A 22,970-nucleotide genomic window follows, 5' to 3' on the forward strand; every position below is an offset into this window, starting at 1 on the left:
TGCACCCACCATCAGCCCCAGGCATCCCTTAATCTGCAGTGGCGGTCCCCGCTGACCGCAATACTGAGAGTGGCGTCACGACAATCCTAAAAGAAGGTTCCCTACCTGTGACCAGACTGTTCCATCCACGTGGAGTCCCTGAAGGTACTGCACCGACACATACTAGCGGGGCTTCACAACTTCTGGCGTCACGAACAGGATATGGACTAGACCTGTTTAGACAGGTGACCGTGTGCCTCAGAGGTCCGACCGCAAAAATTGAACCGCCGCCATATTGCCATCTTCAAAAGCGCGCGCTGCAGCCCGCGCGAGGGAGAAGAGCACCGCCCACGAAGAGGTGTGGCCGCCCCAGAATCCCCACAATTCGGAGAGCGTACTGACCCAGGAAGTGGAAAGGGGGCGCGCAGATTTTTGAAGAATACGCTGCAGGAGGTAATGCCCCTGGTCAGGGCGACGCAGCCCAAGCGATGCCAGCCCCCGTCGCGCTGGACGCAGCAGCGCCTGGTGCCGGTGCCGCGGTCGCAGCCGCGCCGGCTGAAATCTCCCCCATAATGCCAGTTTCCTTGCTGTATGTCCCAGGAGCGCAATGGCTGCCCCAATACGCCGGTAAAATAGACATGCTGACCGGGTTTAAGAAGAAGATCAACACCCTGCTAGACATGCACGCGATGACTGGTAAGCAGAGGGCCGCTGTGGTGCTGGGACAATTGACTGAAGCAGCAGAATTGGAGGCTGAGTCCTGGACCAATGATGACCGGGGCTCTGTTGAGACCATCTTTGCCAAACTAGCAGCTGCTTTTGAACACCGCACAGAGGGAGAGCTGAGGACGGACTTCTATAACTGCCGTCAGAATCCCCAAGATAGTATAAGAGACTATGCCCTCAGGCTGCAGGCTGCACTACGGGCTCTCAAGCTGGTGGACCCTGTCAGTGATCAGGAAGGAAACCGGATGATGAAGGAACAATTCTTGCGGGGCCTGCTCTCTCCTGAGGATGGGAAGCAGATGAAGCTGTGGTCCCTGGAACACCCTGACGTGGACTTTGCCATTCTGAAAGACAGGGCAGTGAAAGCACTCCAACCTCCTGTGGACACAGACCCCGTCGCACCAGCATGGCCTGCCAGTTCCACGGCTGCAGGAGCGGAATCCTCCTCGCAGACCCTGACAACTGCAAAAGGACTCAACACGTCAGCAGAGACCATAAGTACGCTATCCTCCCAGGTGCAACAGCTCACTAAGGACGTCGCACAAATCCTGAAAGCAATGCAGTTGCCCTCAGACACCAAAGTCCCTCATCGGATCCTGCTAGCTGACAACCCAGAGGACGTCCCTTGGATGCGGAGGAGAAGAGGTCCCCCAACCCGAGGCAGGAGCAGTGATCGCTATGACTCATCTGGACAACCCATCTGTCGTCGTTGCCAGGAGGCAGGACACTATGCAAGGGCCTGTCCTTTAAACGAGCCAAACCTGGGGCCGGGGGCCAGTCCTCAGGATTAAGAAGATCAGGCCCAAGTCGCTGCTGTGATCAGTACGTGGGTGGACGTCCTGTCCTGTCCATCGTCCTGGACGGGATCCCTACCCCGGCGTTATTGGACACCGGCTCTCAGGTCACCACGATCCCGTATGTCCTTTATCGGAGGTTTTGGTCGGACGACGATCTCCGACCACCGGACCCCTCCCTCACCATCTATGCTGCCAACGGACAACCTATAGACCAGATCGGGGTCAAAGAGGTAACCATAAAGGTGGGAAGGCAGGAAATGAAGGGACAAGGACTGATTGTTGTGGACACTGATATTAGAGAAAGGAACCCGCAAATGATTTTAGGCACTAATGTCATAGAAAATTGCCTAGGGGAAGTGTTGTTGTTGCTTCACCAGATTGTTGAAGGTGCTGAGGGCAGGTCGCAAAGAGCCTTGCAAAAGGAGATCCGAATCATTCTGAGGAAGCAACAGGTAAAACAGACTGGCGGTGAGATTGGTAGTGTACGGGTGATGGATGCTAACCCCATTGTGATACCCCCACGGAGTGAAATGATGATGTGGTGTAGAGCAGCGGTAGGTCTCAGAGGACAAGATTACCAGGCTGTACTAGAGCCCACTCATTCAGACCACTGGCCCACGATTCTGACAGCCAGGGGGGTAGTTGATGTACACAAGGGACGAGTGCCTGTACGAGTGTTGAACTGTGGGGAGGAGGAAGCCAGACTACCAAGGTACGCTACCATAGCCAAACTGTTTACATGCTCAGATGACGCCATAACCCCTGTAGGTCCCCTGACACAAGCTGACTCAAAAGAGGGCGAGACCTCCCAAAAGCAGTTAGAGGATTGGTGCCAGAAACTACACGTGGGGACTGACTCTACACCCGACTACCAGAAACATGGGGTTTACAGGGTCGTGCAGGAATACGAGCAGGTCTTTAGTAAGAACCCACTAGACTTTGGTAGGATCAAAGGGGTGCAACATCACATACCCACAGGCAGTCATCCTCCCATTAAGGAAAGACATAGGCCTATTCCACCAGCCCATTACCAGCGCACAAAGGACATGCTGAAGGACATGAAGGAGGCAGGCGTCATAAGGGACAGTTGTAGCCCCTGGGCGGCTCCCCTGGTCCTGGTAAGAAAGAAGGATGGCACGATGAGGATGTGTGTGGATTATAGACGGATAAATCAGATAACACACAAGGATGCCTACCCTTTGCCAAGGATAGAGGAATCCCTCGCTGCCTTGAAAGCCTCTAACTACTTTTCTACCCTAGATCTTACTAGTGGCTACTGGCAAGTATCTGTAGCAGAAGAAGATCGGGAGAAGACGGCCTTCACCACCCCAATGGGCCTCTGTGAGTTCAACAGCATGCCATTTGGACTCTGCAATGCCCCCGGGACCTTCCAGAGGCTTATGGAATGCTGCCTAGGGCACCTCAACTTTGAAACCGTCCTGCTCTACCTGGATGATGTCATCGTGTACTCCAAGACCTACGAGGACCACCTGAAACACCTGGCTGAAGTCTTTGAAGCACTATCCCGATATGGAATGAAGCTGAAACCATCCAAGTGCCATTTACTGAAGCCAAAGGTCCAGTACCTAGGTCACGTGGTCAGTGCAGAAGGAGTAGCACCGGACCCAGAGAAGGTCACAGTCATCCAGGAATGGCCCACACCTACTACCGTCCGGGAGGTACGTCAGTTCCTTGGCTTGGTAGGCTACTACAGAAGGTTCATCAAGGGCTACACGAAAATGGCAGCGCCTTTGCAAGAGCTCCTGGTAGGCCACCCAAAGAAGAGAGGAAAGATCTCCGGCCCGCCATTTCACTGGGGAGAAGCAGAAGAACACTCCTTCAGACAAATGAAAGGGGCCTTGACGGGTGAAGAGATCCTAGCCTACCCTGACTACGGTCTGCCATTTGTACTGTACACAGATGCCAGTAATGTGGGACTGGGAGCAGTGCTTTCACAGGTGCAGGGAGGCAAAGAGCGTGTGATTGCTTACGCCAGCAGGAAGCTCAGGCCTACTGAAAGAAACCCGGAGAATTATAGCTCATTCAAGCTAGAGTTCCTGGCCATGGTATGGGCTATCACAGAGCGGTTCAAGCACTACCTGGCAGCCACCAAATTCACTGTCTTCACGGACAACAACCCCCTGACCCACTTGGATACTGCTAAATTGGGTGCCATGGAGCAGCGTTGGGTAGCCCGACTGGCGAATTATGACTTTACTGTCAAGTATCGAGCTGGCCGCAAGAACGGCAACGCAGATGCTCTGTCCAGGATGCCTCACCTAGCAGACGAGGGTGAAGATGTAGATGATCTTGAAGAGATTGAGCTGCCAGCGTTCCATCGCCATGGAGCAAAACAGTGTCGGCAGTCGCGTGCCAACCGCCAAGAGGTGACCCTGAACCCACTACCTCACTACAACTGGAAGGAGACCCAGGAAAATGATCCAGCGGTAGGCTTGGTAAAGAAACTGATCAGCCAGCCGGGCGCCAGCCTTGACAAAGGAGCCCCACCTGAGGCACAGGAGAGGGGTCGATTATTCATCTATCAAGACAAACTTTACAGGAGCATCATTGACCCGAGGACGCATGAGAAGGTGTGGCAAGTGATTGTACCACAGAAGGATACGAGGATGGTGCTAGAAGCCTATCACAATGGTGCAGGCCACTTTGGTTGGAAGAAACTGGAGGCCCTACTTAAAGTAAGATTCTACTGGGTGGGCATGAGATCTGCCCTCGAGAAGTGGTGTCGAAACTGCGGGCCCTGCAATCTTAGAAGAAAAGACCAGCACAGCCAGAGAGCACCACTCCAGCCAATCCAAACTAAACGGCCCCTGGAGATCGTGGCCCTGGACCATGTAAAGTTGGCACCCAGCAGACAAGGCTACAACTACGCTCTCACTATGGTTGACCACTACTCCAGATTCCTGGTGGTAGTACCAGTCAAGGACTTGACAGGTCAAACTGCAGCCAAAGCTTTCCAGACACACTTCTGTCGACCACATGGCTATCCAGATCAAGTGCTCACTGACCAAGGACCAGCCTTTGAAGCTGAAGTGTTTAAGGAGTTTTGTAACCTATACGGCTGCCAGAAGATCCGTACTACGCCTTACCATCCTCAGACCAATGGCATGTGTGAGAAGATGAACCACATCATTCTCGACCTTCTGAAGACGCTCCCACTAGAAGAACGAAGTCAGTGGCCGGAAAAACTGCCCGATCTAGTGGACATGTATAACAACATCCCTGTGAGTTCCATGAACTGCACACCGGCATACCTGATGAGGGCCAGACCAGGGAGATTGCCAGTAGATCTGGAAATGGGAGTTGAGACCCCTGAAGACCATCTACAAGGTGCTGATTGGGATTCCAACCGCCAAGCCCAATACAAGAAAGTACAAGAGTGTGTGGAGCGAAGCCTGACTCAGCAGCGTGAGAAACAAGAAAAGGCCTACAATCGAAAAGCACCTGCTGTTCCTTTGATGCCAGGAGATATAGTTCTCAAGAGAAAGAGAAGACGTCATAAACTTGACAATCACTGGGAAGAAGAATCCTATACTGTGTTACCATCGACGCTTAGCAATGAAAAGACATGCCTTATCAGCAAAGATGGAGGAAAAACAACAGCTGTCGTTTCTAGAGATCGCTTAAAGAAATGTCCTGAACAACTAAGAATCCCTGAAGAAATTCCCAACCCTTTGCCAGTTCAAGAACCAAAAGAAAAGATGATCCATACTGTACTTGGAGATTTTCCAGCAAGTTGGCCTCAATACAATGGAGCAGTAGTTATTCCGGTTATTACATTCCCTCAATCTGGAGAAGTAAGAGAACCAGAAGAACCTGTTCAGAACCTGGAAGAGCCAAATGTAGCTGAAGCAGAAGACCATGCACTGGTATCAATACCTAGTACACCTATTATTCACATTGAGACACATATATCGGGTGGGAGGACACAACCTCAGACAGATGACAGTATAGTACTGCGTAGATCAACCCGCAGCAACTTTGGTCAGCTCCCATTACGCTATAGAGAAAGTACAGTTTAGTTCAAAGTGACCGTATGAAATGTAATGTTTAACCTGTTTACAGTTAAGTAACGTTTAAGTGAAATGTGCCCACAAGGACTATTGTGAGACCTCTTTAAAATGTTTTCTTTGCACTAGTTTACGTGCACTTTAAAAATGGACCATCGGTTATGAACTGGCTTTAACCACAAACTTTTGCATTGTAAAAAGTTACCTCCTTGGTATCAACCTCAGAGTCTGCCTGTTGAGGGGCATGGCTCTGCACCAACAAGGGGGCACGCCTGTTTATGGGGCCTGCCCTCCAACACTCGGAAGCGGGTACGCCTGTTTATGGGGCCTACCTTACACCACTCTCCTCAGGAGAGGAAGATTGGAGGAAAGGTCTGGGGAATGTGATGGCCCAGCCCTGGTCACCAAAAGGACCGGCGACCTACCTCCTGGAGGTTTTTGGGTGGGGTTCGGACATGTGGGTGGTTGGTGGCGGAATGGTACCTGGCATGTTTAAATGTAAATAATTGCCCCTGTGTGGGAAAAGTTTGTATTTACCTTTTCTCTTGTCTTTGCAGCCCGAGGACGTGCTGATGATAACTAAGGGGGAATGTGGCGCCCCTGACCCGGTCAGGCACCACAGAGTATTGCACCCATGCGGGAGCAATGCTTCCAGGTAATCTCCAAAGGCCAGGATGAGGTGCACACACAAACATATAGTGACCAGGCCTCCCACATTACCAGAGGGGACCCTTGGGTAGCCAGAAGGGGTTAACTTTCAATTCCCAGCTGGGGGTGTGTTCAGGGGCTGGTTGCTAGGAAGCAGGGCAGAGAGAGAGAGGTAGAAGGAGTCTGGAGGAAGAAGTTGAAGTGTGAGGAAGCAGGGCAGAGGAGCTCTAGAGTGTGAGACAGGTCCTGAGGAGTGCAGTAGCTGAAAGCGGGGGAGAACGGAGTACCGTGGGTCGGCCTGAAAATCATCCAGAGAGAAGGGTGGCTGAGTACGGAGATCCCGGTATCCGAGCACACAAGGGGAACTAGGTCCCCAGTACAGGCAGCAGATCATCCAGAGCTGCTTAACCTACAGGTGGGGGGGGTACTTCATGCCCTCACCACGACTACACAGAGCTTGAGCCAAGCAGCAATCACCAGGCCCATAAGGGGACAGGGCCAGAAGCCATCCCACCAAGGCCACGCTGCCGGCAGACGAGCCAGAGAGAGGGGAGCAGGGTGGTAACAGCTTCCCTGGAGGGGTCCTACCACGCTTCAAGCAAAGGATCCTCCTAAAACAGAAAGAGTGCAAGGAAGGCGAGTGGACAGCTACCCTCAGAACGGCCTCCTGGAATTCCTGGTTCAACCTGGTTATCACAGTGTCGCCCGGGCATCTCACCGTGACCTCCAAACAGTGAGTAAATACGTTGAAAGACTTCTTGGACTGTGTTTGAGTCATTCTGCGACCTGTGGTCCCACACACATACACCGGGGCCTGGGGCTTGCCTCACTCTCAGGGGGCTAATATACTGACTGCACCCACCATCAGTCCCAGGCATCCCTTAATCTGCAGTGGCGGTCCCCGCTGACCGCAATACTGAGAGTGGCGTCACGACAATCCTAAAAGAAGGTTCCCTACCTGTGACCAGACTGTTCCATCCACGTGGAGTCCCTGAAGGTACTGCACCGACACATACTAGCGGGGCTTCACACGGGCACCATGTGTCATCCAGTAGTATGGATGTATCTGCCCTTCATGGGCTGGGTGGCAGTTTGGTGCCAGGAGCTGCTCCCGCCCCCTGCAGCAGAAGACTAAAAACTAAACTTACCCAAGAGGAATGGCCCGCCTCCTCGGGAAGTGAAGAGGTATGGGTTGATTGCGCTGTCAGTTTCTAGAGGCAGCATGGTGAGCAGCAACCTGAGTACCCAGGAGCATGGGATGGAAGCGACACGCTCCCCTGGTCGACCCGTAGATGTACCGGTGCCGCAAGCATTCATCGCCCCAGAGCTTTTGGAGGAAGAAGTGAGGCACCTGGAAGCCCAACTGCTGGAGCTACAAGCGGGAGCTGTACGGAGGGGGCAAGCGACCTTGCAAAGAGTTGTGGCGGAAGACTGTGTCCACAAGGAAGTGACAACGCCGACCCCGGAGGGAAGAAAAGCTGGCACCTACGAGGTTCCCAAAACACTGGCACCTGGGCTTTGGGAACTGGAGGTGACGACCTGGTGGGACCACTTGGAGCACCCCCATCTCTTGCACCCAGCCGTGGTAGACAGAGCCTGGCCTGGGACGCGATGGCCAACAGGGGGAGAAAGCTGGAGGCTCCCCTGGAACCCACCCTGTCAGTGGGCATTATCAATGTGGCCTGTGAGCAGCAGCTCCAGAAACTGCTAGCCAAGCAAAAGGAGCGCCAGGCTCGGCATTATGCCCTGGAAGCCCGTAACCAGACCTCCAAGCATCGGTGCCATAAAAGACAACCCACGGAGTGAGGACCGCTGAGGAACGGCGTTGTGGTCAACTTTGACTTGGAGCGGGGGTGGGGGTTCATCGGGGAGTATGGGATGATGAAGGACATATTTGTCTCACAGTGGGATGTTGAATCCCACCTCAGCAAGGAGCACCCAGAACGGGACCTGTACCTGTACACTCGCCAGAAGGGGGAGATGGGGTAGTATGCCCTGGCTAAAAGGTACCATAGGTGACTAAGGATTTACCCCTGTCTAGCCACGGAGGGTATGACACTGTAAGTTTTTGGGCACTCCCTTTCCACGTCAGCTTGCCCTTTTCCCGTCCCTGCTGGTATAGGATAAACCTAAATGAAGTACCAATCGATGATCGGAACAAAATATGATGAAGAGGGTTGGAAATGATGCCGTAAAATAAAAACACCAAGGAGAGAGTACAGAAGATAATGCACCCAATCCTCAAAAGTCCTGTGGGTAAACCACCACGGGTACAAAGAACTGCAAAAACCAGGTAAGAGATGGTACAAGTTGAAATATGAGTCCATACAAATATAATCCTATATTAAAGTACAGCAACGAATAGACACAATATTCCATATGATGCCTAGGTATGTATGCAGCCCAAGATACACAGCTTTATAAATTTTACCACTCCACATAGCTTGCACATAGCTCGGTCAAGAGGGAAGAGTAATGACAAACTCATAACCCTAAAAAAACAGACACCAACCAGTCTCAAATTCAAACAAAAGGAAAACTCATTACTTCCCAGTGTGATGCAGGTTTCTCAACCTTGCCTTGCCTCAACACGTTTTCCCTTCCCATGTAAAGGTTTATGGACTAGAGTAGTAGGCATAGTGTCACGCTTCCCGGCTCCCCTGCTAGGCTCCCCGGCTCCCCTGCCATGCTCCCCGGCCCCTCTGCCTTGCTTACCGGCTCCCCTGCCACGCTTCCCCGCTCCCAGGTCGCGCTCCGCCGCTCCCGTGCCAGGCTTCCCGGTCCCCCGCTCCACAGCCTTCCTGCTCCATCGCCTGCGGTCCCCAGGCAGCCCGGTCCCCGCTCCCGGCGCCTGTCGGCAACTTGGCTTCAGCCCGGCTCCCCTGCTTCCCACTCACCGCTCCCTCCTCTGGCTTCTGGCACCCGGGCCTCGCGCATGCGCATTAGGGTGCGCGCGCGCGGTCATTGACCCTCTCTTAAAGGGCCAGCACCTAGAAACAGGAAATTGCATAGACAGGTACAGGGTATAATAAGATTCACCTTCCTGGTGGGCGGGGCCTGTTCTACGTGTTTAGCAAGCTAGTGTTCAGGTCCCCTATTGCTTTGCCTTGTGCTTTGCCTGTATTAACCCTGTCCTGTCTCGTAGAGCCTGTCCTGCCACGCCAGCCGCTCCGAACCACGCTCATTCCCGTACCCTGGCGGTGACTTCGGCGGATGTTCCACCACCTCTGCAGCTCCGCTAGTCTCCAGTCCCTGGCTCCGTTTGGTGACCCGTCCCATCGCTCAGCAGGTTCCGGATCCTGCCTGACCTTACCACCTGGCCTCGGACTCTGAGCCTCGTCACCCGGACTACCGTCCTGAACTCCATCCACCTTTCCTGTTCCCCTACGGACTGTCTGACTACCACCAGTGCTTTGGCTACCATGCACCCAGACCCTCTGGTGGGGTGACCTGCCTGGCTGCCTCCTCAAGGGAAACCGGTGTACGGCCCAGAGGTTCCACCACCCGGATGTAACACATAGGATCCTGGTGGCAGATGGTCCATGGCTGTGAGACATGTCATATCCTCCATGGCTAGGCAGGGTTAAATCCCCTTAGTGTTCACCTAGGGTACACCTTAGCCTTGATATACCTGCCCCAGATGTTTTGCATCTTATACGCAGCTGATTTTTATATTTTGTGTATTTGGTGTTTATTACAATAGCACTTTTAGAAATATATTTATTTAGAAAATGGAATTGATGAGTTGTTCAATACTTATTTCATCCACTATATATGCATGTAGACAAAGGCAGAAGTTAGTTATGATAAACAAATCTCCAGAAATTCCAATTGAACAGTTCGCTCAATTTTGGCCCAAAGGACTGCTTGGGGAGTTATGGCAGTAGGACAAGTGACTGGTGGGGTTTTTCTCTACAACCCTTTCCAATTCAGTACGACAGCTGACTGGCCATTTCATTGAATCCCAACATAAATGGGAATCAAGAGACTCAAAATGTTTTGCAAAACTTGAAGCAAATTAAATTTGCCTCAAACTGACTCTATCATCTCTATAAAGGATATGTATGAATTTTGCCTAACTTTGATTTTTTATTTTTTTTTTTTTTAGAAGGAATTATGTATTCAAGACTTTGAGTGTAAAATTTAGCCTTGATCTTTTTATGTATTTTTCTTTTAATTTAGCTGTAATAAAACTAAAAATAGCATATGTCATATCATATTGCAGTTATGTTTCTTTAGTAGCACAACATTTATGGAAAAAAACCCATCAATTTTATGGTTTTAATTATTCATAGCATTGATCCCATTATTTATCATTTGAAATAAAAGAATAAATTACTGCACCATTTTGACCCCCAAAAGAAGTGGAACTGTAACAAAATGGTCCTCAGTAGTGTGATGTTAGTCACTACTTACGGGTAGCATGGATGGAAGAGTAGTCAGGAAAGCTGGGTTCTGGTAACAGGAGGACATGTGTGAGCACAAGGAATAAGCAAAGGCATAGTTCAGTCAGTATCTGAGGGTCAGAAATCCAGGAGAGCATGTAATATGTTCAGGGAGAAGATAGAGATGTGGTCAGGTAACGGTCCAAGTTCAGAAGGCAGGAGGTCATGACAGTAACAGGGAGCGGACAGAGAGAAGTCAAATAACAGTCCGAGGTCAGAAAGTAAAGATCATAACGCTAACTGAGACACAAGCCAACAGCACAACTGCAGAACTATAGAGTACAACTGGCAACGTTCTGGGTGAGCAATGCATGCGCAGTAGAGAAGCCAGAGCAATTACCAGGAAGGTGGAACACTTAAGAGATCAGCAACAACAGAAGAATCGTGACAAGTAGCAGTCCCAACAGAGGTTTAATTGAACCGTTGGTTCTTTCTTCATAGACTCTGATTTTTTTCACAACTAGTCCTAGTTACAGAACATATGATAATGTCATACATTTCACTCCAAGGACTCTGGAAGCCGTAAAACACAAGCAGCTGTAAGAAAGAGAACTTTGGCACGACCTAACTATTAGTTAGCACAGCGATTGATTGGGACATTTGATGCTAGAGCTTGTATCTTTTGCTACTGTATGAAGTCAGGTGTCAGACAATGCCGTGACATGTTAGAAGTTAATATTTATCTCCACTTAATAGCCTTAGCTCTCCATTTAAATAGTTTCACAACAAGACTTTTTTATATACAACCTGCAATTAAGATTTATGACCCTGGTGGCTGTTTGAATGCAGTTTTCTTGCTGTGTTGGACATGCAGGGCTTAATGTTTTCAGGACTCCTGTGGACTGTCTGAGAAACCATCACCCAAGATTAATGATGTGATTACTTTATGGGTTCATCTATATATATTCCTACTGTTTTGTGTGGTTGTCATAACCTTTATTAGAAAGCAAGAACAGTTTATGGTCAAAGTGACACTTGCATGATGAAGTCTAACGATATAACAGAGGTGCCCGTAAAGAGCAGGAGAAGACCCTTAACCAACTTGGAGATATGGCTCATCACGCTGCTTGTTATGTTCATCTGTGTTTGTATCGGGTTAATAGTGTTTGCTTGGATTGCAGTTACAGATCTACGCTCAGGTAAGATTCCTTAAAATGCTGGGTTTTAGCAGTGTCTCCTTTTTTTACACTTGTCCACCAAAGAGGTGTACCATTACTAATTTTATGTTTATAAGATATATAATACTGATAATACGAATCTGTATAAATATATATATATATATATATATATATATATATATATATATATATATATATATATATATATATATACAGTATATATATATATCAAATATTGCATACTGATGTCATAACCTGACAAATATCCAGAGGTGAGCGTCACCACATAGTAGATAGCTTATCTCGTCTTAGTGAAAAGACCTTTCACACTTTGCTTTTCCAAGAAATGTTGTCACCGGCATCCTTTGCTGATTGATTGTCATTAAATTCTACCACTTTCTTTAAGGAAAGGGTCTTCCTCATACATTATACTATGTGTATTATATTGCAGCAGTTTGCATGGACTTAGTTTTATTGGTCCTGTAGTTCTCAAGTCTAAAAGTCATGATTTATGGATATACTATAGAAAGAACCCATGTGACAATTTCTGAGGCCATGAAAATTATTTTATCACCTATGCAATATTAAGGAAAACCTGAAAACATCACCATGACTTCAGAACAAGAAATTGAGTTGAGAAATACTAATATAGTTAAAGGATGCATAACCCAACATGTTTATTGATAACTAGAAGGTGGCCCGATTCTACGCATCGGGTATTCTAGAATTTACGTATTGTGTAGTTCATGTATGATTTTTGTTATATATATATATATATATATAGATGTTGTTGTGTGTAGTTACTAAGTGTTTGTGTAGGGGCTGTACATGTTCTGGGTGTTGTCTGGGTGTGATGGGGGGTGAGAGCAGTGTTGTTTGTGTGTTGCGTTGTTTGTGGAGCGCTGTGTGTGTAGCGTTGTGTGTGTGTGTTGCGCGGTTTGTGTGTGTGTGGTGTGTTTTGGGGGAGGTATGTTTTGTGCAATGTGTGTGTTGTGCGGTATGTGCGTATATTTGTGTGTGCAGCGTTGTCTGTGTGTGGGTGTCTGTGTAGGGCAGTTGTTTGTGGTTCCCAGTGTGTGTGTGTGGTGTGTTGTGCAGTGCGCGCGCGCGTGTGTGTGTGTGTGTTGGGGGGAGGTGTGCACTTCCCATCGTGCTCCATCCCCCATGCAGCGCACTCCCCATCGTGCTCCATCCCCCATGCAGCGCACTCCCCATCGTGCTCCATCCCCCATGCAGCGCACTCCCTATCATGCTCCATCTCCCATCCTGCGCACTCCCAAACGTGCTCCATCCGCCATGCTGCGCACTCCGAAACGTGCTCCATCCCCCATGCTGCGCACTCCCAAACGTGCTCCATCCGCCATGCTGCGCACTCCCCATCGTGCTCCATCTCCCATGCTGCGCACTCCCAAACGTGCTCCATCCGCCATGCTGCGCACTCCCAAACATGCTCCATCCCCTATGCTGCGCACCCTCCATCGTGCTCCATCTCCCATCCTGCGCACTCCCAAACGTGCTCCATCCGCCATACTCCGCACTCCCCATCGTGCTCCATCCCTCATGCAGCGCACTCCCCATCGTGCTCCATCCCCTATGCTGCGCACCCCCATCGTGCTCCATCTCCCATGCTGCGCACTCCCAAACGTGCTCCATCCGCCATGCTGCGCACTCCCAAACGTGGTCCATCCGCCATGCTGCGCACTCCCAAACGTGCTCCATCCGCCATACTCCGCACTCCCCATCGTGCTGAATCCCCCATGCTGCGCACTCCCAAACGTGCTCCATCCGCCATGCTGCGCACTCCCAAACGTGCTCCATCCGCCATGCTGCGCACTCCCAAACGTGCTCCATCCGCCATGCTGCGCACTCCCAAACGTGCTCCATCCGCCATGCTGCGCACTCCCAAACGTGCTCCATCCGCCATGCTGCGCACTCCCAAACGTGCTCCATCCGCCATGCTGCGCACTTCCAAACGTGCTCCATCCGCCATGCTGCGCACTCCCAAACGTGCTCCATCCGCCATGCTGCGCCAGCATCAGCCTCTCTACCCGCAGCATCAGCCTCTCTGCCCGCAGCATCAGCCTCTCTGTCCCCAGCATCAGCCTCTCTGTCCCCAGCATCAGCCTCTCTGTCCCCAGCATCAGCCTCTCTACTCCCAGCATCAGCCTCTCTCATCCCAGCATCAGCCTCTCTGTCCCAAGCATCAGCCTCTCTGTCCCCAGCATCAGCCTCTCTGTCCCCAGCATCAGCCTCTCCTCTCTGTCCCCAGCATCAGCCTCTCTCCTCCCAGCCTTCCCCAGCATCAGCCTCTCTCCTCCCAGCCTCCACCAGCATCAGCCTCTCTCCTCCCAGCCTCCCCCAGCATCAGCCTCCCCCAGCATCAGCCTCTCTTCTTCCAGCCTCCCCCAGCATCAGCCTCTCTCCTTCCAGCCTCCCCCAGCATCAGCCTCCCTCTCCCAGCCTTCCCCAGGATCAGCCTCTCTCCTCCCAGCCTCCGTCCTCCCAGCCTTCCCCAACATCAGCTTTCCCCTCCCAGCCTCCCTCAGCATCAGCCTTCCCCAGCATCAGCCTCTCTCCTCCCAGCCTCAGCCTCTCTCCTTCCAGCCTCCCCCAGCATCAGCCTCTCTCCTTCCAGCCTCCCTCAGCATCAGCCTCCCCTTCCCAGCCTTCCCCTGGATCAGCCTCTCTCCTCCCAGCCTCCTTCCTCCCAGCCTCCTTCAGCATCAGCCTTCCCCTCCCAGTCTCCCCCAGCATCAGCCTCCCCCTCCCAGCCTTCCCCAAGATCAGCCTCTCTGCTCCCAGCCTCCTCCAGCACGCCGTGCTCCTCTGCCGACACTCACACACACGATCGCATCCACTCACACACACGATCGCATCCACTCACACACACCCGATCCCGACACTCACACACACCCGATCGCATACACTCACACACACAGACACTGACGATATCGCACATACGCGCTCACAGTCACAACATCCGGAGATACCACATGCTTCTGGCCATGTGATCCTCTGTCAGGTCCTGGAAGGTCACAACAGCACAGTATCGAGGCCGAGAAGCAAGCGATATCGCCGGATGCTGTGAGTGTGTGGATGCGATGTGATGTGTGTGTGATGTGTGTGTGAGGTGTGTGTGAGGTGTGTGTGAGAGTGAGTGTGAGAGTGAGTGTGAGCTGATGTGTGTGTATGTGTGTGTGCGTGTGCGTGTGGATCTTCCGCCGCTACAGGACCCCGATGCGCTTGTAACCATGCCAACGTATCCCGTCCCCCGCTCGCACGGGAGCCCACACCACTCCCGTGCGAGCGGGGGATGGGGGACGGGGGGGGGGGGGAGTACAGTACTCACCCCCCTTAACAGCCGTGTCAGTTCGGGGAATGCGCGGGGGTGGGTGGGCGGGGCCAGAGCTAACGTGCATTGCGTGAGGGGGGCGGGGCGTGGCGTGGCCGAATTGCCAATGCCTGCAGGGTGCCGGGGCGAGAGGCCAATCTGTGGGGGGGGCGGAGGCTGGGCGAGCGGCTGGCCAATCCGTGTGGGGGCGCAGCCTGGGCGAGCGGCCAATCGGTGTGGGGGAGCGGGGCCATGGCGAGCCCAGCGGCCAATCAGCTTTGTGTCACCGTAAGGACACAATGTCACCGGAAGGACACAATTTTGAAGCATGACAGACAGACTGACAGACAGACAGACAGACAGACAGACAGAATAAGGCAATTATATATATAGATGAGTAAATATATTCGAGGAAAATCAAGTTTGCTTTGAATAAACCAAAAATTTGGATTCTGTATAATCTGAACTTTTTGCAAAGTGATTTCCAAAAATCCAGAAAAAGGTCAGCTGGCCAGTAACTGATTTTCTGGATTAAATAGGTGGTTCCCTCTTTTCATCACTGACCACATCGATATTATGTTGAGAAACAAGGTTTCTCTCAAATATCTTGTGTTGTCAATAGTACCTGTGAGTGGTGCTATTGCGGTCCGCTTACCCCCTTTGCGTGACCCCCGGGCTCCATGACCTCTGATGTCCAGTGATGTCACGTCAATTGAGGTGGTCTGCAGTCTTCCTGAGTGACTGGACTGTGGGCAGAGTTTTACCACTCGTCATAGCCCAGAGTCACAGCCCAGCATCTTGCGTGAGCTCTTCAGTGAAGGAGGGAGCACTGCCCTGGGCTGCAATGAGCGGTGAAATGCCACCCACAGCTCAGTCACTCAGGAAGACTCCTGCCCACCCCAGTTGATGTGACATCACTGGACATCAGAGGTCATGGAATCAGGGAGTCACGCAAAGGGGGTGAGCGGTCCGCAATAGCACCGCTCACAGGCACTATTGGCAACACAATGTATTTGAGAGAAACCTTGATTCTGAACATAATGTCGATATAGCCATATAGCCAGTAATGAAAAGGGGTGAACCACCCCTTTAATTTAGGGCCAGTAAGTGGTTAAAAAATAAATACTCATCTCACCCTAGCCCTCATCTGTGACCTCTGCAAATGTCTCAGCTGGATCCTTTGTGCAGTTGACATCCATGGGTCCCGTCTTCTTTCTTCATTGGATAATCAGTGATATGCATGGGGCTTATTTCCCCTTATTGTCTTTGAGATGTAACCCAACAGATAGTATTTTGTGAACTTATCTGTTGTACTTTCCTATCATGATCTACTATTCATATCTCTTTTCTTCTTAGATTGCATTTTTTATTTTGTAATAGATATGGTGTAATTTGATTCATAAGACTTGGTCAAGTGGTCACCTCCATAGCTGTTAGATAGGAGCCCACCAACCTAACTCCTGTGGGATTGGAACGAGGAAGTAGTCACGGGCAAGGGACGCTTCAGCACTCCTCTAATGGTGGTCAATGCCCCGACCACTTCCACAGAGCAAGAGGGAAGGGATTGGTTGTGGTGATCCTGGTAGGGTATATGGTCTGTCTGTGTGCAAGCCATACATGTCATCGTGCCAACCAGAATTCTTCCACACGATACTTACAACACATCTGTGAGCACAATACTTGAACATGTTTATGTACAGCACAATCGACTTTAAGGCAAACTTTCATGTGAGATTGCCCCATCACTCCTTGTACTACTGCTGCCAATTGTCCATCCTCCTCGTCACTGCCTGACACCACAGGCCCAAATGATAAAGTACCTGTTCACCCTTGGGCTATGCCAAGCCTCCTCTTGAGGACTAGTACCACTGGAGTTAGTCCACTAACCATAAAACTTCTGTAGATGTCAGGCCTGGTACTCATCACTTGGGAATAGTGGTGATCCTCTACTCATACCCGACTGGAACCCTTCCTGTTTACTCTCTGTCCAGTTAACCATGAAAGTCAGGTCCCAGCTGCCACAGACACCCACTTTCTGTGATCTAAACTATCTGTCAGGCCTGTACACTTCTACAACTCACTATACTACCCACTAGTTCAGTTTTCCTGCTTGGGTGTCAGCGGTACCTAGTGGTAGCCTGACACAAGGATTCCAAAATGCATAGAATAATAAAATCACAATATTGATCTCCATCTGATCTCCTCTTCATTTTACACGGCAGTGAAGGAATTAACCCTTTTACCTCTCTTGCTTCATCCAAGAAGGCATTAGTGATATTCATGATATGTGGATAAGCTGACCCATCCCTTTTCCTTGAGGTGTATTAAAATGAATGGGAAACTACGTAATACATGGTCCTACACTGTCAATCAGAGTTGAAGCTATATTTGCATTGTTTTCTTTGCATAACTCATATAAGGAGATGTATTAACTTAAAAAATGGCTTATTTCTTCTACAAATGCCCCATTCTAGTTCAATGACTTTGTCTAATATTAGAATTCACTCATTTTCAAGGAGAATGAGCTAAAATTCAATGCAACAGTAAATATAGTGATTAAATTAAAGTTTCTGGATGAAAGCAACTAAAGTTTGTAGTCTTATATCATTTTTTCACCCAACCTCCTTGTGAATTTTATATTAATCATTAAGTTGGTACAACTCGATATTTTATACAAACTTAACCAAGCTTAATTGTTCTCAACTTCATAAAGGGGCATTTCAGAATGTTAGGGAAGGAATTCTTTCTTCTTCGGATGCGGTAGAGTCATTTATCTGAAAGATCTAATGGATACTTTCTCTTTGTCCAAAAACTAATATCCTCTAGTTTAAGCTGTTATGAAGGGTACTCTTCAATGTATAACTCTTAGAAACTGTCTCTGGCAGCTGACTTAAATAAACCAGTTCAAGGATTCGGTGACACCATTTGTCTATTTCTTGCACAAGCTCCGCTAATGAACACTATTGGAAACTATCATGAAAGAGGTTTTCTGTAATGTATGACAGTGTCATGTTTTCAGGTGTCAAATAGAATATAAATACATGTTCTATACTTTTTTTATACATTGCTTCCTTTCATGTAGTAAAGCTTTACTTTCAAATATATTGATGATTTATTTAAACATTTTGAACGATATTAATGGAACATGGTCTCTGAAATGTAAAGAATTATCCACTTTTCGTAAGAATTATTTTTACATGCATGTAATTAGAGTTTCGAATTATTTTTGCTATTAGGTTTCATCACAATTTTAATTTGTTTGCTCTCTATAGCTTAAGTGTTGCTCTGTCTATTGTTGGCTACAGAGTTTAATAGATTCAAAGTTTTTAAGGTTCAAACTTCAAAGAAGTCAATCAAGTTCAACCTATTTCCTTATATTTTGACAAGAGGAAGGAAAAAACCTCATGAGGCAGACAAAAATCTCCATATTAGGGGAAAAATTCCTTCCCGACTCCACATACGGTAATCAGACTAGTCTTTTGGATCAATGCCCAATCACAGAATCTAGTGCCCATGACTTGTAATAATATATTTTTCCAGAAAAGTATCCATGCCTTTTTTGAATTTGTGTGGTGAAATAACCATTAGAACATCATGTAGCAGAGAGATCCAAGTCTCACTGCTCCTACAGTAAAGAATCTGCATCTGTGATTATAATCAATCATTACTTCCTCTACTGTAGACATAAAGGATGCCCCCTTTGTCACATTCCTAAATTTAAAAAGTTCATCAGAAAGATCTCTGTACTGTCCTTTTATATATTTGTACATTGTAAAAAGATCACCCCTAAGCCTTCATTTTGCCAAACTGAAGAACCCAGGTTTAATAACCTGTTTTGGTATTGCATTCCAGTCATTCCTTTAATAACCTTGGTTGCTGTTCTCTGCACCTGCTCAATTTCAGCTATGTCTTTCTTATACATCAAAATTGTACACAGTATCAAAGTGTGGTCGCATTAGTCTCTTGTCTAGAAGCAAAATTATGATTTCATTATGAGCATCTATGCCTTCTTTAATGCATCCTATAATTTTATTATCCTTTGCAGCAGCTGCCTGACACTGGTCACTAAATGATTTTGCCGTTCACCCATATACCCAAGACTTTACCCAGTGTATTACAATTTAGTACATCATTATTCATATTATTTCCTCTTTCCAAATGCACAACCTTATATTTATCTAAATTAAACTTCAATTTGCATTTATCAGCCCAACACTCCAGGTTACATAAATCCTTCTCTAGTATTAAATTATCCTCGTCTGTGTAGAAAATCCTTCAGAATTTAGTATCATCTGAAAATATTGACATTCTACTTTGTATGTTCCTTACAAGGTCATTAATAAACATGTAAAACAATGAAGATGAGGGCCCAATGCTGACCCCTGTTGTACCCCGTTTTGTTCCATTGATGACCATCCTTTGTTTCCTATCACTGAGCAAGTTGTTAACCAAGTTACACATATTTTCCCCCAGACTCATTTTAGTTTACTTGGATTGCATCATTTAGTCTGCTATAACAATCTGAGGGGGAATTTGGAACTGATTTTTATGGCCTTAGAGATTCTATAGCTGATTTATGACCCCAGATTGTATCACAGTTGAAAGTGCAGGGGAACAAAAGAAGGTGTAAAAACCAAGTGTTACAAAATTTTAAATGAAACCTAATTGCAAAAATGTGTTTTAGCCACAAACACATGCATTTAAGTAAAAATAAACTATTGGCAATGATGAAAATGCTAACAACACCCTCATAAACATTAGATAAAAGGTAGCCAACTCAATAACTTTTGTTGGAAATGACGATTATCTGACGTGATGGAGCCTCCCAACATTCCAGCAACAGTTTTGGTTCCAGCGAAAAGGGCAGTTGGAGTTTCAAAGCCAAGTCTTTTATCTTTAGGGGAGATAAGCCAGTGCCAGACATGTTTCACAGCACTTTTCTCCCTTATCCATTTTAAAGACACAATAATACTCCGTAATTACAAACACTCATGTGTATGGCGTAATCAGGAGAGATAGAGGACGGATGATTCAACATTCCACTGGCAGCTAATTCAAGTGTATGTCATTTAATTACAACAAATATCTTTACATTTTCAAATTTTGTATAATTTAATTAATAACTCTAATTTCAACAAATTGTGCCTAAATCAATAATGAATGTAAACATAAGAATCTAGTACTGTATATTTTATCATAGACATCAGCTTCCGTCTCCACTTATCAGATATTTCTCCTCTTGAGCTTGTCAGTCACTCTGAAACATCAGGTCAAATCCATCTTGCCAAGACAAAATAGACTGTAGGTGACATATGACACAGCCCATTATCCTTTATTGAGAAGAGAGATGGGAGGAGGAGTGAAGTCCAGGCAGAGGGTGACATAATTATTGGGTAGAGTTCTCTAACATATGTTTTAACCCTCATCAGAGCTTGATTGAGATCAAATAAGCTCAGCACTTGTAGTGTTCAAGAGTGTGAGCAGGGAATGGACCCACTGGGTTAGAGCGCACAGAATGCCTAAGGGGTGCGACTGACTCTCACCAGGTTTTCACCAGAACCTCTGATGGTGAGGGTGGATTTGGTTGCAGCTAAAAACCAGGTGCAACTTAGGGAGACTTGGTGATGCAGCAGCTGGCCCTAGGGATATGTACATTGACAGCTTCTGATATGGCAGATGCAGCTGGGACAGCTGATGCAGCAGGAACAGATGGTATGGAATGATGTGGTAGCAGGTTCAGCAGACATAGCCGGTACAGATAGTTGCAGCAGTGGGTATGGCAGAACAGCTGGTACGGATTGTTACAGCATCTGTAGGTAGGTCAATTACTGGAACACAGATGGGTATTAGTGATACAGCACTCAACGATATAGCAACAGTGGGAGCAGCAGCACACAGGACATGACAACTAGCAAAGTATAGACCATGTTGCCCAGGCACCTTTCATAAAGGGAGGATATCTTAAATACCATAAGCTGAGAGGCACTTCTGGGTTAGAGTGCACTGGCCCTTTAACAATAGGTGCACGCATGCCCTAATGCGGGCGTCACACGAGACGATCTATCGTGCAATGTGTCGTTGGGGTCACGGTTTTCGTGACGCACATCCAGCATTGTTCACAACGTCGTCTCGTGTGACACCTACGTGCGACTCCAAATCAGTTATAAATTGTGGATCGTGTACTCGTCGCTCATTTTTAAAATATTGTTTAATCTTATTTGCGCAGGTTGTTCATCGTTCCCGGGGAAGCACACGTTGCTCTGTGTGACACCCCGGGAACGATGAAGACAGCTTACCTGCGTCCCGCGGCACCCACCAGCTATGAGGAAGGAAGGAGGTGGGAGGGCTGTTTACGTCCCGCTCATCTCCGCCCCTCCGCTACTATTGGCCGGCGGCTGTGTGACGTCGCTGTGGCGCCAAACGTCCCTCCCTCTTCAGGAAGAGGATGTTTGCCACCCACAGTGAGGTTTCTCAGCAGGTAAGTTCGTGTGACGGAGGTTTAACGACTTTGTGCGACACGGACAGCGATTTGCCCGTGACGCACAAATGACGGGGCGGGTACAATTGCTCATGCAATCGCACAATAGATCACACCGTGTGTAGCCCGCATAAGAGTTCTCCCAGGAGGCCTGTGTGTGGAGGCCCTGGGAGCCAACAGCAAAGACGGGGAATGTAGCAAACACCACAGAGTGGTTGAGAGGATCAGTGTGGTGGCGTCCCCTCCGGAGCAGGGGGGCAAAACAGTGCAAGTACTCTGGTAGTGGCATTATAGCATTATAATTCCCTCCATACGTCTTCTGCTTGTCTCTTTGGGCTAAAATATAAATGAAGAGTAGGAATTCTCTGTGTGCTGTGTCTGGCATGGCAAAGATCACAGTAGCTAGTTTTATCCCCCCTTCCTACCCTGGTATCATTGGTTTGCAAGTTAAAAATTTGAATACAAAAGGAAAGAAGTTGTTATAATTCAGGAAACAAGTCACAAAATGGCCAGAAGTAGTGTTATCCCACATGCACATATTGGAGCTTCTTCTGATAAGTTACTTGAAATTACTGTTACTCTTTAATCTCTGTAGAGCCTTTGTTTTTTTGCAAGTTGGCCTAAAAGGAAGTCTCTTGGAAAAGCTTATTTTAAAAAATTACATATAAATAATGAACATATTTTTAAAGTAATGTATGTTTCTTTTTAAACTATATACATTTTATATAATTGAAAGTTAAGTAAATCAATTAAAAATGTAAGAAGAGCAATAAAGTGTATAACTGTAGCTGTAAATAAATCAAATAAAGAAATATTAAGCTTGCTTTATTTCATATCTATCAATTCATGAGAAGGAATGAAAGGGGCTTTCATAGTGGTATAGGAAACCATAGCAGGAAGAAGCTAAAAGCCATGTCTTGAAATAGTATCTATTTTCCTTATTGAAAACTGCATCATGCTGAGTTCATGTATAAAATTCACAAGTGTTAGTATTTTAGTATGCTACATGTGATGCATGGGTTTTCATGAGTTTTTTTAGTCTTTTCCCCACATTAAAAGATAATAGTAACATTGTAACTTTAATTTTTGTGGATTAAGTTATTATTATTATTATTATTATTATTATAGCACCATTTGTTCCATTGCGCTTTACAAGTGAAAAGGGTATACATAAAAACAAGTACAACAATCATTAACAATACAAAACAGACTGGTACAGAAGGAGAGAGGACCCTGCCCGCGAGGGCTCACAGTCTACAGGGAATGGGTGATGGTACAATAGGTGAGGACAGAGCTGGTTGCGCACTGGTGTACTGGATTGAGGGTTATTGTAGGTTGTAGGCTTGTTGGAAGAGGTGGGTCTTCAGGTTCCTCTTGAAGCTTTTCACGGTAGGAGAGAGTCTGATATGCTGGAGTAGAG

General features: G+C 47.9%; 1 protein-coding gene across 1 annotated transcript in view; it reads left to right on the forward strand.

Moving 5' to 3' along the window:
* Positions 1-11,575: 11,575 nt before the first annotated feature.
* The window catches only part of TMPRSS15 (transmembrane serine protease 15), a 447,907-nt gene continuing 436,512 nt past the window's right edge, over positions 11,576-22,970 (forward strand). Inside the window, exon 1 of the mRNA XM_075333062.1 lies at positions 11,576-11,762. Coding sequence (XP_075189177.1) covers positions 11,603-11,762 — 160 coding nt within the window. The 5' untranslated portion in view covers positions 11,576-11,602. The remainder of the gene's footprint in view (positions 11,763-22,970) is intronic.

This window comes from Anomaloglossus baeobatrachus, chromosome 2 (assembly GCF_048569485.1).
Source record: "Anomaloglossus baeobatrachus isolate aAnoBae1 chromosome 2, aAnoBae1.hap1, whole genome shotgun sequence".
Classification (NCBI taxonomy): domain Eukaryota; kingdom Metazoa; phylum Chordata; class Amphibia; order Anura; family Aromobatidae; genus Anomaloglossus; species Anomaloglossus baeobatrachus.